This window comes from Microdochium trichocladiopsis, assembly GCF_020744255.1.
Source record: "Microdochium trichocladiopsis strain MPI-CAGE-CH-0230 chromosome Unknown B0I36scaffold_11, whole genome shotgun sequence".
Lineage (NCBI taxonomy): Eukaryota > Fungi > Ascomycota > Sordariomycetes > Xylariales > Microdochiaceae > Microdochium > Microdochium trichocladiopsis.
This window is the reverse complement of record NW_025763554.1, coordinates 1731814-1744019: the sequence shown is the minus strand read 5'-3', so window position 1 is coordinate 1744019 and position 12206 is coordinate 1731814. Positions and strand designations below refer to the sequence as shown.

General features: G+C 58.7%; 4 protein-coding genes across 4 annotated transcripts; 2 read left to right on the top strand and 2 right to left on the bottom strand.

The window, feature by feature from the left end:
- Positions 1 to 1246: 1246 nt before the first annotated feature.
- B0I36DRAFT_336149 (uncharacterized protein) lies at positions 1247 to 3362 on the top strand. Its single transcript, XM_046155575.1, has 3 exons — positions 1247 to 1510; positions 1575 to 2093; positions 2159 to 3362. The coding sequence occupies exons 1-3, from the start codon at positions 1478 to 1480 to the stop codon at positions 3155 to 3157; spliced, it is 1551 nt and encodes a 516-aa protein (XP_046006791.1). The 5' UTR covers positions 1247 to 1477; the 3' UTR covers positions 3158 to 3362.
- Positions 3363 to 4181: 819 nt separating this feature from the next.
- Positions 4182 to 4625, bottom strand: B0I36DRAFT_207931 (uncharacterized protein; the record flags this gene model as incomplete). The annotated part of the gene is made up of 1 exon (XM_046148861.1): positions 4182 to 4625. A coding segment is annotated over one exon (444 nt), but the record flags the coding sequence as incomplete, so codon positions are not given.
- Positions 4626 to 5043: 418 nt separating this feature from the next.
- On the top strand, positions 5044 to 7761 carry B0I36DRAFT_388717 (cytochrome P450). Its single transcript, XM_046161267.1, has 4 exons — positions 5044 to 5618; positions 5682 to 6256; positions 6313 to 7356; positions 7537 to 7761. Exons 1-4 carry the CDS (start codon positions 5466 to 5468, stop codon positions 7661 to 7663), a joined length of 1899 nt encoding a protein of 632 aa, XP_046006789.1. The 5' UTR covers positions 5044 to 5465; the 3' UTR covers positions 7664 to 7761.
- Positions 7762 to 7847: 86 nt separating this feature from the next.
- On the bottom strand, positions 7848 to 11321 carry B0I36DRAFT_253532 (family 31 glycosyl hydrolase; the record flags this gene model as incomplete). The annotated part of the gene is made up of 6 exons (XM_046150765.1): positions 7848 to 8111; positions 8211 to 8955; positions 9036 to 9636; positions 9736 to 9999; positions 10099 to 10557; positions 10619 to 11321. The coding sequence occupies 6 exons, from the start codon at positions 11319 to 11321 to the stop codon at positions 7848 to 7850; spliced, it is 3036 nt and encodes a 1011-aa protein (XP_046006788.1).
- Positions 11322 to 12206: the final 885 nt, after the last annotated feature.

Below are 12206 nucleotides of genomic sequence, written 5' to 3'. Positions count from 1 at the left end.
TACCGCGAGGACAGCCTAGCTCTGGCAACCACACCGACCAGAACGCGAGGATTCTGGTCTACTTGTTCATATTGTTGTTGTTGAGAAGTGGTGATGCCCTGGGCATCCGCAGGATTATCATAGAAACAAAATCCTATCGCTGCTGTCTGTGACGGATGAAAGGTGTAAAACGAGGCAGAACCAACAAAGCCATTCGGCGGAATAGACATTCGACTTAGTTCTAACGGCTGGGTTTCTAGCAACCAGGACTCTGGAGTTTCGTCGATAATGACACTATTGAACCGTTCTGCTTTTTTTGATCCGCCGAAACTAGAGAAACCCAAAGCAAACATCTACACTGCAGAGAACAGGAGCAGGGTGCGATGCTTGCAGCAATGTTGATAAGCACGCGAGCCGGTCCCGCTGGACTTGGAAAGAATCTGGTCGTGATGTGATAACGATGCTTCGAAGATCACTGTCAGTTACCAGCAGTGCAGGCACATGATCCAGACCGGGCCATTCCGCTTTCGTATCTGGCCTTTTACTCGAGGTCCCAAGAAGCATCTCATAATGTTCTAAAATATTACGTGGGAAAACTGGTCAAGGGTCACCGTGGGACGAAGTGGAAACCAAATAATATTACATTGTCCCTCTCAGTAGTAGCAGCAGAATCCCGCGGTCGGAATGCCTTTTCAAGTGCATCTGAAGCTTGATTTTGGCTTTGGTGCAACTATCCCCCTGGCATGCCATTTATACGGTCGTGAAATGGCAATGAAATTTCCCAACTCAAGGGGACACTTATGCTCCTTGGCCTGCCGCTTTGCTTTGCTTCGCGTCAGTAAAGCATGGAACGGTAAGGATATCGCCTGGGCCCAAGTTCACGGGGCTACACCTCATGAAATGTACTTCTCTTGCTCCCAGACGGAGTAGAAAGACAAGAGCATGGAATGCGAAAGTGTGTGGGTGCATTGGCCACAGTCGTGGACTTGCATGAAAATCAGCTCGCCTCGCTGGCAATGCGGTGCTCCACCACTATTGACAGCAGATCAAGCGCCCCGCCATCATGCCTGACAGATGTACATACAGTGCCGGATTACAGTGCACACTCGCCGGGCACATTGGGGGCTCCAGCTGGCGACCCCACGCCAGGCCGCGAGGGGGTAAGCGGCGCGCGGTGGATGCATGTGCTCGCATCATGGGTCTTCTGGCGGTCAACTTGCCTATCGCGACGACAAGCTTGCCCGACCATTTTCGTCCCCAGCCATCCGACCCGCTTCCCGCTTCCCGGAGTCGCCATCCCCGTCACTTGGCTTGGGCTCCTCCATTTCTCCCCAAACCCTCCCACAAGCCTCGACGTCGTGCCTGCAAATATTTTTCTCGCTTGGGCACGCCTTGAGACATCAGGGACAGAAAGCGGACGGATACGCCGCGGTTCCACGATTCTGCCTGAAGGCCCGTCGACACATCACCATAACAGACGAAGCACCAGACCGTCACCATGTCTGCCGACGACCAGCAGTTCCTGGATATGGTATGTGCCCAAGGTCCACGGCCCTGGTCTTGGTCTCTCTGCTGACATCTACACTCACGCACAGCTGGCGAACATCCCAGGCCAGATTAGACAACACTCGGTCGTGGTAGCCGAGCACGTCGACAAGTATGTCGACCTTGCCGCCGTCCAGGTTCGCGATGCCCTCAACTCGACGACATGGCTGCCAGACTCTGTCCGATCCAGACTGCCCTCTTCGGCACCCCCGCCGCCGCCCGTCGTCATCTACAACTCTACCTACGACCGGGTGCAGGACTGGTTCGCTCGCCACAAGCTCTTGACCAGTGTCGTTGTGGTTGCTGCTTCATATGCTACCTACAAGGCTGTCAAGCACACAAGATCGTCCCGCAAGACGAGAAGAGCCAAGCGGGCACCCAACGGCGGCAGGCTTGAGGTCGTCGTCATTGCTGGCTCGCCCACCTTACCCCTCACCAAGAGTCTGAGTCTGCAAATGGAGAGAAAGGGGTTCATCGTCTATGTCGTGTGCACAAGCATCGAGGACGAGGTCCTGGTGCAGAACTTGGGCCGCCCAGACATCAAGCCCTTCGGCATTGATATCACTGACGTATGTCTCCTGCTTCCCTTTTGATGTTTGAGAACAAATGACTGACTGGTTTGTGCATGTTGTAGCCGCCAAATGCCGGTCAGAGCATAGAACGCTTTGCCCAGTATCTGCAGACACCTCACGCAGCTGTTCCGGGCGCCAAGCCAAACTACCTCACCCTCAAGGCAGTCCTCCTCATCCCGTCGCTGACCTATCAGACGAGCCCGATCGCCACGATCCCTCCTTCGAGCTTCGCCGACCTCTTCAACACTCACCTCCTCCACCCCATCCTGACCATCCAGTCATTCCTGCCTCTCCTCACATCACGACTGACACCTCCGGAGAAGCGCAAGGGTGGACAGCCAAGCACACCCAAAGTCCTCGTCTTCACCCCGAGCATAATATCCAGCATCAACCCGCCATTCCACGCCCCCGAAGCTACAGTCTGCTCCGCACTCAGTGCCTTCACTGAAGTGCTCACTGCCGAGCTCCGGCCGCTCAGCATCCCCGTCACCCAGTTCCAACTGGGTACCTTTGACTTCTCGGGTTTCACGCCGTCCCGCTCCACGCCTCAGATTCAAGGGCAGCTGCCTCCCGCAGAGACTCTGCAGTGGCCAGAGGCCGCCCGGCACACATACGGCCGTAACTACGTCTCACAGTCGGCGAGCGCCATCTCGGCAGGCCGCGTACGTGGTATGCGGGGCAGCTCGCTCCGGGAGCTCCACAACACCGTCTTTGACGTGGTCGACGGCTCCGAGCATGCCGACGTCGTGCGTATCGGCCTTGGTGCTGGCCTGTACGGCTTTGTCGGCCGTTGGGTGCCCCGCGGCCTCGTCAGCTGGATGATGGGCATCCGGCGCATCGACGAACTGAGTGCGTGGAACGACGAGTTCCACGCCAACTACACCCCGCCGGCGCTTGCTAGCGAGGGCGAGCTCGAGGATGGTGCCGAGAGCGCCAGCGAGAACGACGACATGCTTGGTGGGATTGCCGGCAGCCGCTTCATCAACGTGGCTCGGGAGGAGAAGTGGCGTGAGGCCAGCCCCAACGTGTGGGGCGAGGATCCCAAGAGCCCGAAGGCGTAAATCGGCATGGCTTGAGTCCGCGGCTCGAACTCGTGGCCCATGGACAATCAGCTCCGGGCACCCTAGCCGTGGGCTATATATTGGATGCGCTCAGAGCAGCCCGGCATCTTCCGCTTTTAACGACATTTACATATTTGCAACGACATCACGACTCATCACATAACGAAATACTACAACATTTGCATGACTTGTTCAAAGCTTCAATTCGCTGTGGGGTATCTATCTCCGTTGTGTCTGCGTCCCGTCACGGCCTTTTCTTTTCGTAAAGGTTCTGTCCTGTAGAATGTGACCCCAGCTTTTGCTCCCTGCCCTTGAGAAACGTGCCATGGGTCTGCCTTCGTGATGGGTGATTGCCGATCTATCAGACCAATCCAGAATCTGCTCTCCAATTCGTGATGGAGCCCCAGGCTGATACCTCCCTCTCAAAATCTTCACCATTCGTGGAATGTGAGTGACGCCAAGGCGCTGCTGTGCCATATCCCGTGCCTGATGCATGTGACGCTCCTCCCATGGGGACAGCGTGATCCATGATCAGAGGCATGTTGCGGCTCAGGCCTTGCTCAGGCTTATGCAGTGCGGCACCTGGAAGGATATGCCGTACTGTCTCGCCAGCATCGTGGCAGGTGCTGGGAAGTGCCGTAATGAGTCTTGGTGTGGGCCCAAGAAGTGCCCTGAAACTGTATAGTATGGCGCGCCAGAAGCATCGTCATCGTCCATAGTTCTCTCATCAGTGGTGTCCCCGCCCTCCTCTGAACTTGCGATCTCCCCGACCACGCCATCTCCCACCGCGGCCGCCAAAACCTCCCCTACCGCCTCCCCGTCCATCAAACCGTCCTCCACGATCACCGCCAAAGTCCCTAGACTCCTCCTCGCCACCACCACCCCCTCCGTACCCGCCATAACCGCCGCCGCCGCCACCGCCACCGACAGGCTCTTCCCTCTTCGGCTCCTCCTTGACAACGTCGCTCTTGCGTATGGGTGGGGGGAGCTTGTCGTCCTTCTCCCACCTCGCGTGCGCGCCCTCCTTGCAGTCCGGCCCGTCCGGGCAGAACCCGGCGAGATAGTAAGGGCACAGCTTCCTGCGGACGTGCTTCTTGGAGCACTCCGGGCCGAGGGGGCAGAAGCCGCGCTCGTACCAGGGACAGGGGGGCAGCTTGCTCTGGGGGTCGATGTGCAGGTACAGGCACTCGTCGCCGTTGCTGCAGTAGCCGTTGCGCACAAAGAAGTTGCACTCGGGCATCTTGCGCAGGTTGTACTCGTGCAGGAACTCGCAGTGCTCGCCCTTTTTGCAGAGCGCGCGCAGCCAGTGCTTGCACACGAGCGAGTTGAAGCCGCTGGTGGCGCCGGCCTGGGCGGAGGAGGATGAGTCTGGCTTGTCTGTCCGGTGCGGCTCGAGGGCGTGGCCGTACGTCCTGCGCAGGAAGGGCGAGAAGTTGAAGGTGTAGCTCGGCGTCGAGTGGGTGAGGATCTGCTGCGCCAGGTCCGAGGGCGTCGCGTGCGACGAGGGCGCCGTCGCGGCCGCCATGGTGGGCAAGAGAGTCGCTCAAGAGGCTGTGCCGGTGTTGTGGCTATGGTAGTTGTCTGCGGAATATGCCTGACCCTGCTCCCTGGCGCAAGGGTCGTTCTGGGCTTTTGTTCTTTGCGAAGTTGTTTGTCGAGGGTGGGTGACGGGTGGTGTTGGAAAGAATGCCAACCTTGGAAGCCTTCTAAAGGTTAGCTCTGGAAGAGCTGAGGTGGAGCTGGGCCTTCAAGCGCCGCCGTTATGTAAGCGACTCACTCGTGCAGGGTGGCGTTCAGCCTCATGCCTAGCGCGGCTCGGCCCGGCTGTCCGATTTTTGATTGCTTCTTGGAGCATTGTTTCCTCCAAGAGTTGCCAACCTATTGGACATTGGACTAGGTATGCCAACGATGTACTTGGCCAAGCATGACGACCAATCTGCAGCTGCCCTGGACTGGTGAAGCGAGCGAGGCTTTGAGGATGCCTGCTCCAGGTTGCAATGCGTTCTCCAGACACTTCCTGTCAACCGGAAACAGCCGTTTCTGATAGGCCCCGATCTCTCACCTGCATGTCGCGAGACCTGATCTGGCAGTCGTTCGCGGGCTGATCCGATGACCCCTGCTGCATGGATCTTGGCTCTGCCATGTTGGTCGTCACGAGAGCGACGTGCTGCTGACATGTTGCAGAAGGAGGGGAAGACTGGACGTGGGACTCTATATAGGACGGCCCAGGAAACCTAGTCAGCTCGTGCTCGCCTCCGCCCTGGTGGCATCCTAGAGGTCCTCCCGCCCAGAGCTACAGAGCAAGGCCATGTATAGGACATTTGAAGATGTGGTCGCCAGGGTGGCAGCCGTCCCGCGTGGCTACGCGGTGCTTGGAGTTACCACGTTTGGTCTGGCTGCAATACTACACAAGCTGTACACCAAGCGCAGAGCTGTTCGCAAGCTCCAAAAGCAAGGCATTGTGAGCTGTTACCAGAGTCGGGCGGCTCCCCGATGTTCCCCAAGCTGACGACAAGATCAACAGCCCATTCTGCCGCACTCTTGGCTCACTGGACACCTGCCCATCTTGTTCGAGTTCTACAAGGACCATCCGAGCGACGTCAACAGCATAGAGCTCGAGGCATGGCTCATCGGCAATCGCAAGAGATTCTTCCCCGAGGCCACAGACCCTAAAGATCTGCCGCCGGTCCTGTACCTTGACCTGTGGCCTGTGGCAGCAGATCCTCTCGCGTTCATCTGCGATGCCAGGCTTGCAACACAGTTCCTCGCCCCACTGCCCGGCGTCGCGGGCGGAGTCGACAGAGGACCAGTGATGAAAGTCGTGCTCAAGCCGCTGACGGGAGGGAGCGACCTGGCGTCCGCAGAAGGGGAGGAGTGGAAAATGTGGCGGACAAGAATCAACCCGGGCTTCAGCAGCCGCAACCTCACGGCTCTTGTTCCCGAGATGATTGACGAGATCTTGGTGTTCGCCGAGGGCCTCGAGCAAATGGCTGACTCAAAAGGAAGGTCTTCGGATGTCGATGATGGCTGGGGCCCTGTCTTTCAGTTGTGGCATCGTACAAGCAGCCTGACGGCCGACGTCATTGCCAGAGCTCTGGTGTAAGTCCCACCAGCAAGCTAACCGTATTATTCTCTGCGTTGACTTTCGAGCACAGAGATCGACGTCTGCACGACCAGACGACCAATAGAGCAGGTGGCGCCGCCGTCAAGGCCGCTATGCTGGACACGATGCGCATCGGCAAGGAACAGATGACCTGGTCCGGATGGCTGTCGAACCTTGTAAGTGCGGGACGCAAGAACGCCTCGCTTCTGGCCAAGCACCACAAGGACATGGACGACTTCTTGGACCCGGCCATCAACAGCGCCCTGGGCCTGAGCACTCGTCTGCCTGGGACTGCTCCCGACGATGAGAATAACAATACAAGCGGTGGCGGCGGCGGCAGTGGCAAAACAACCATCATACAACTCTTGTGCTCCGGCACGATTCCTGTGGACGACAATGCGTTCAAGTTCATCCAAGGCACGCTCAAAGTCATGATGTTTGCCGGCTTTGACAGCACAGCAACCGCAATATGCTGGATGTTCAAGGAGCTTCAAGACCACCCAGACAGTCTCGCAAAACTCCGAGCCGAGCACGACCGCCTGTTCGGGGCGCAGGAGAAGGAGGAGGACGGGCATGCCGACAACGACACCAACCAGCCGCCGGACTGCTCGACCGCCGCCACCGCCAAGGTCCTCCGCAAGTCACCACACCTCCTCAACAACCTCCCCTACACCGCCGCGGTGATCAAGGAGACGCTCCGCCTGCACATGCCCATCCCCGTCGCGCGCCAGAACCACGCCGCCTCGCCCACGGCACACTTCCAGCTCGTCGTCGACCCCGCGTCAGGCCAGGCGTATCCGACCTGCGGATACGCCATGTTCGACGGCTCTGCCTGGATCCAGAGGGCGCCCGAGTACTGGGGGCCCCGGGCGGGCGAGTTCCTCCCGGAGCGCTGGCTCGTGAGTGTCGACGACGTGGGTCACCCGCTGCATCCCACGTACTCGGGCCCCGCGAGCGACTTGTACCGACCCTTCGCGCTCGGGCCGAGGCAGTGCATCGGCAGGGAGCTCGCGTATACGGAGATGAAGCTCGTCGCGGCGCTCGTGGTCAGGAAGTTTGATCTGCGCGAGGCCTGGGAGGAATGGGACAAGTCGAGGTAAAGAAGTGTTTCTTTGGTTTCTCTCCTCCTCCTCCTCCTCCTCCTCAAATTCGTCCCTCGTTTGTCCCGGTTGAGAGCGGACAATGGAATGTTTTCTTCGTTGCGTGGCATGGGGTTTGGGGGAGTTTGGGTGTGTTTCTTTTTTTGGGGGCTAATAACTAACGAGATATGATTCAGGGACCATCTCGACGACAAGCCCAAGAGCACCGTTCGTGGCCAGCGGCTGTACGCAACCGGCCAGGGAGCAGCGCAGGTCAAGGACGACATGCCCGTACAGGTCAGACTGGCGAGGAGGACGAGGTAGACTTTTTTGCATCCCCTGACGGACCTTTTGCTGGTGCCTCAAGAGGCAGAGAGTAGACGCATACACACAGACATGCATCAAGGGCACATTTACATGAATCTCATTAGTTTCGGAGAGACGCCGGTGTCTGCCAGCACGTTATCATACAAAGCCATGCCTATAATCATTCGAGCCTGGGCCGGCTTTACTTTGACGCCCACGACAATGTCCAGTCCTGATCCCATGCCCCTTTCTTGGTCAGCTCGTCCAGACCCCTGATCTCGAGCAAGTTCCTCTTCTTGTCGAAAATCCACGTGCCCGCCTTCACAGCCTTACCATTGATCTTGACTTCGCCGACGCCGTTGTCGTCGCCGTCGGGAATCCCCATGATTGTGACGTTGCCCAGCGCGTTCGTGTCCACAAAGTTGCCCTTCCTGGTCACTTTGAGCGTGGAGTCCGAGACCGCAAACTGTACCGAACCTCGACAGTCAGCGTTGTGACCGATGCATAGCATATGCAAAAGTGGAAAAACTTCAGCCCGCAGAGAGAAGAAGAAGAAGTGACTTACATTGACCCACGTCGTGGCCTCGGGCTTCAGAGACTCCCCGTCATCCAGATACAGCGCCCCGCTCGCGCCGCCCTCCCTGTCCAGCGCGACGAGCACGCTCCACGGCGTTCGCCTCGCCTCGGTCGTCGTCATCGCCGGCTCCTGCAGCGGGAGCACGTGCCCGCCCCGCACGTACACGGGGATGTGCCCGAGGGGCGCGTCGATCGTGACGTTCTGGCCCGGCCCGGTCTCGCGGACCGCGGTGTGGTTGTACCAGTCGTACCACACCGACCCGGCCCCCGAGCCGGGGAACACGCCGTCGACCGTCGTCGCGCCCTTCTCGAGGCACGGCGTGACCATGACCGCGCCGCCGAGCAGGAACTGCCGGTCCGCGTCGCGCAACCAGGGCTCCCGGGGAAACTCCCACGCCAGCGCGCGCAGCGTGGTCGACCCCGTCGTGTGGCTCAGGTGGAAGGTCGTGTACATGTACGGCAGGAGGGCGTAGCGGACGGCCATCGCGGTGCGCGTGGCCTCCGCGACCTCGGGCCAGACGTACGGCTCCTGGGACTTGAGCTTCTCCGCGTTGTGGTTCCGGTAGAACGGGAAGAAGGCCGACAGCTGCATCCAGCGGCTGCAGAGCTCCATGTGGCTGTCGTCGTTGAAGCCGCACGCGTCGACACCGAACATGGGGAAGCCGAAGAGCGAGTAGGAGAGGGCTTGCGGGATGGACAGGTAGAGGTACGCCCAGAGAGAGTAGTTGTCGCCGCTAGCGGTCGTGAGGTGATCATTAGCAAGTGCTACCACTAATGAAGAGAGGGGGAAATCCGGGACTTTGAGGTGACTTACCCCCAGTGTCCTGCCCATTTGCCAGATCCAGCAAACTGCGACCGCCCGATGATGAACGGGCGCTTATCTGGAAAGATTTTGAGCAGTGCATGATAGGTCGCGTTGAGAATCAGATGGCCAAAGAGGTTGTGGAAGTCGTACTCGAGGTATCCGCCGTGATGCACCGCACCCGGGCTCAAAGTCTTGCCCCCTAACTCCCCATTCCAGTTATTGATTATGTAGGGGGGGTGTTCGACATTTCTCCGTCCCCGATGCGGCTTTGATACCTGTACGACCGGGTTCTCGGCGGTTGTGTCCCCTGCTTCTTCTGGCTTTGTTGCATCTCCCAGCTCAACCGGTTCTCCAGGCCCACCTGCGTCTTCTGCTTCATGCGAGCCTTCTGACTCAATGGCCGCTCTAGGAAGCAACGATTCGTAGTCAGGGCCGAGTATGTAAGACCGGTTCTCGCTCCCGCAGCTGCCTTTACAGAACGACGAAACCTCGGACATGTCTACCCATGCACCGTCAAACTTGATCTTCTCGTGGTACCGCGCAAGCTCCGAGATCCACCAGCGGATAGTGCCTGTGCCGTTGAGCACTGCGCCGACCCAGTCGGGGAAGACTATTTTGGGGTTGTCAATAGATATTCGGGACAGAAGGATTCTGGGAGGGTCTGGTAGAAGAGAATAACCCTGTGGAGAGAAAGAAAGGACAAACACACCGGTAAATCCTGGCCACACCTCACCAACGTATGCAGTTCCATTGGGATTCATGACGAATGCCTTCTCCTCGAGCCCACGCTCGAACGCCGGGTACCTGTCCTTCGTGTCGTTTTGAGCAGGGGCATATATGGCCGAGTCGAAGATGGGAACATAGTGCCTATTGGATGCATGGAGGCGCGATATGAAACGTTTCCCTTCCTCGTAAGGGTAGTTCTCCGGATCGTTCTCAAAGTTGCGGTACCCCCTCATATAGTCAATGTCACCTGCAGGTTTTTGTCAGCTTCATCTGTAATTGCGTTCCAGCGCCATCTGGGCCGACAAGAGCAAAACGTGCAATCCAGCACAAAGGGCAGGTGACGCACTCCAAATCGTCTCGAGCGGGATCCGCGCCTTCTCGAATCTGTCAACCACTCTCTCCAGCTCCGTCCAGTCTCTGTAACCCCAACGACACTGGTGGTACCCAAAAGTCCAGTACTGCTGCATCGCCGGCAGGCCGACCGTGCTCGTCTGATACGTCTTGGTGACGGCCTCCTGGCTCGGCCCGGCGTAGAAATACAAGTCAATGCCGCCACCGATGGCGCGCCAGGTGACTCTTTCTGGGTGCAGGAGGACTTCCTGCGCGTGGGCGTTGCGCTGGAAGACGCCGTGCGACTCGGACTCGTAGTCGGCCTTCTTGTCCTCTGCGGTCGTGATGTTGCTGACATAGGTCCTGGTTCCGGTCTGCTTGTCGACCTTGTAGTAGCGTGTCTCGAGGTAGAACGGGTGACTGCCGTAGAGATTGGCATCGATGACATCGCCCACGTCGGCGGCAAAGAGCGTGCCTATATCATAAGGGTCAGTCACCACTTTACATACCGCCCTCGCTCTCAACAAAGAACTTACGAGTCAAATTGTTGCCAAGTCTGAGAGAATGCATCGTCTCCCCCAGCCCGTAGAGGTTGTAGTCCTTTGGCAGGGACGAGCGAAACTCGATAAACTGGTCCTCGTACACAATCTTGGTGCCGGCCGTGCTGAACAGCACCTCCCCCGAGCTCCGCCTGGCGACCTCGAACGCAAAGGTCGGATCATTTCCAAACGAGAAGACCAGGTCGGCGTGCTTTGCGTTGAACGCCTTGCCCGACACGCTCCTCGGCTTCGGGACCAGCTCCTCGGGCAGGACGAACCAGGTATAGTTCTCGGCGCCGATATATGTCGGCAGGATCTCGATGTGCAGCCTGTCGACGTCCTGCGCCTCCACGACGAGCGTGAGGTCCTCAATGTCGTGCCCGTACACGTTGCAGGGCTCTCCCGCCAGCCTGAGCTGGGCCGTGAAGCCGCGTGACGTCTCTGTGACGCGTGTGGCCGTGTAGCCCGGGCAGACGTCTTGCGGGTCGACCGCCTTTGGGTCCTTGGCCGTGGGGACCGTCTTGGCTCTGCGCAGGCGTACCAGCAGATCAGACGTCGAGATGCCTGTGAGGCTCTGGAGGGAGCTGATGAGGAGGAGAATGCACCAGAAGGTGAGGCACAGCGCGAAGAGGCTGCAGAGGCGGTACGGCAGGCTGAGCTGCTTGCTCCCAATCTGCCGGAGGAGGATGTAGGCCAGCATGAGGAATAGTGCGAGCTGGCCGAGGGCCTGCTGGTTCTGCGCTCCCTCGAGGAAGGGAGTCACGACGTCGGACAGTGCCATGTTCAGGGCGGCTTAAGAGCTTTAGGTCGACGAGGCAGGTGCTGGGGGGGCTCAATGACGTCGGCGTGACACGGAAGGATCGTCTGTCGATGCGGTCTTGAAGGTGTCGTGACGAGACACTGTCTACTTAGCGCAGCGAGCAGGATGCCAACAGTGTGTCCGTCATCGAAACCCGGCCCAGGTCGTCTGGCCACGCATGGGACGTCTCATCTGTCAGGGCCGGCAGGGAGGCCGGACGAGGAGGGTAGAGAGCCGAGCTGGTTGGCTGCGTGGAGGAAGCTCTCCGCGGCTCAGGGCTGGGGGCATGCGGGGAAGCTGCCCCAGGGTGGCATTGTGACGCGCGCACATCACTCACCACCCCGGCCTCCACTCTGACGTTAGCGCCGTGCCCGCACACACGGCACAACAACAGCGACAGTTTCAGCGATGGGCCCGTGGCTCACGTGAGCTCGAGCACTGTCTCACTGTTTTTACACGATGGGCAGTCTAAATACTACTGCCTGCAACTACTATGGTAAGGTCATGAGAGCACACACACGCACATATCAGTCCACCATTACAACGAAGCCACATCTATCAATCACGTAGTTGCAGCATGGAAACATTTGTGGGGGTTCATTTCTTGTATTGTCGCTGTTTCCAGCTCGGGCAGTGGCAATGGGGTGCATGTCGGAGTTTCCTCCATAACAAACCGCGCATCGTCACCGCGTACCATCTGTAGCTCAAGACCACCACCACGAAGCAAAGCCCGCCCCAGCATGTCTTTGGCCCAAAGTACATTGAAAAGCAATGAACCCCCAAGTC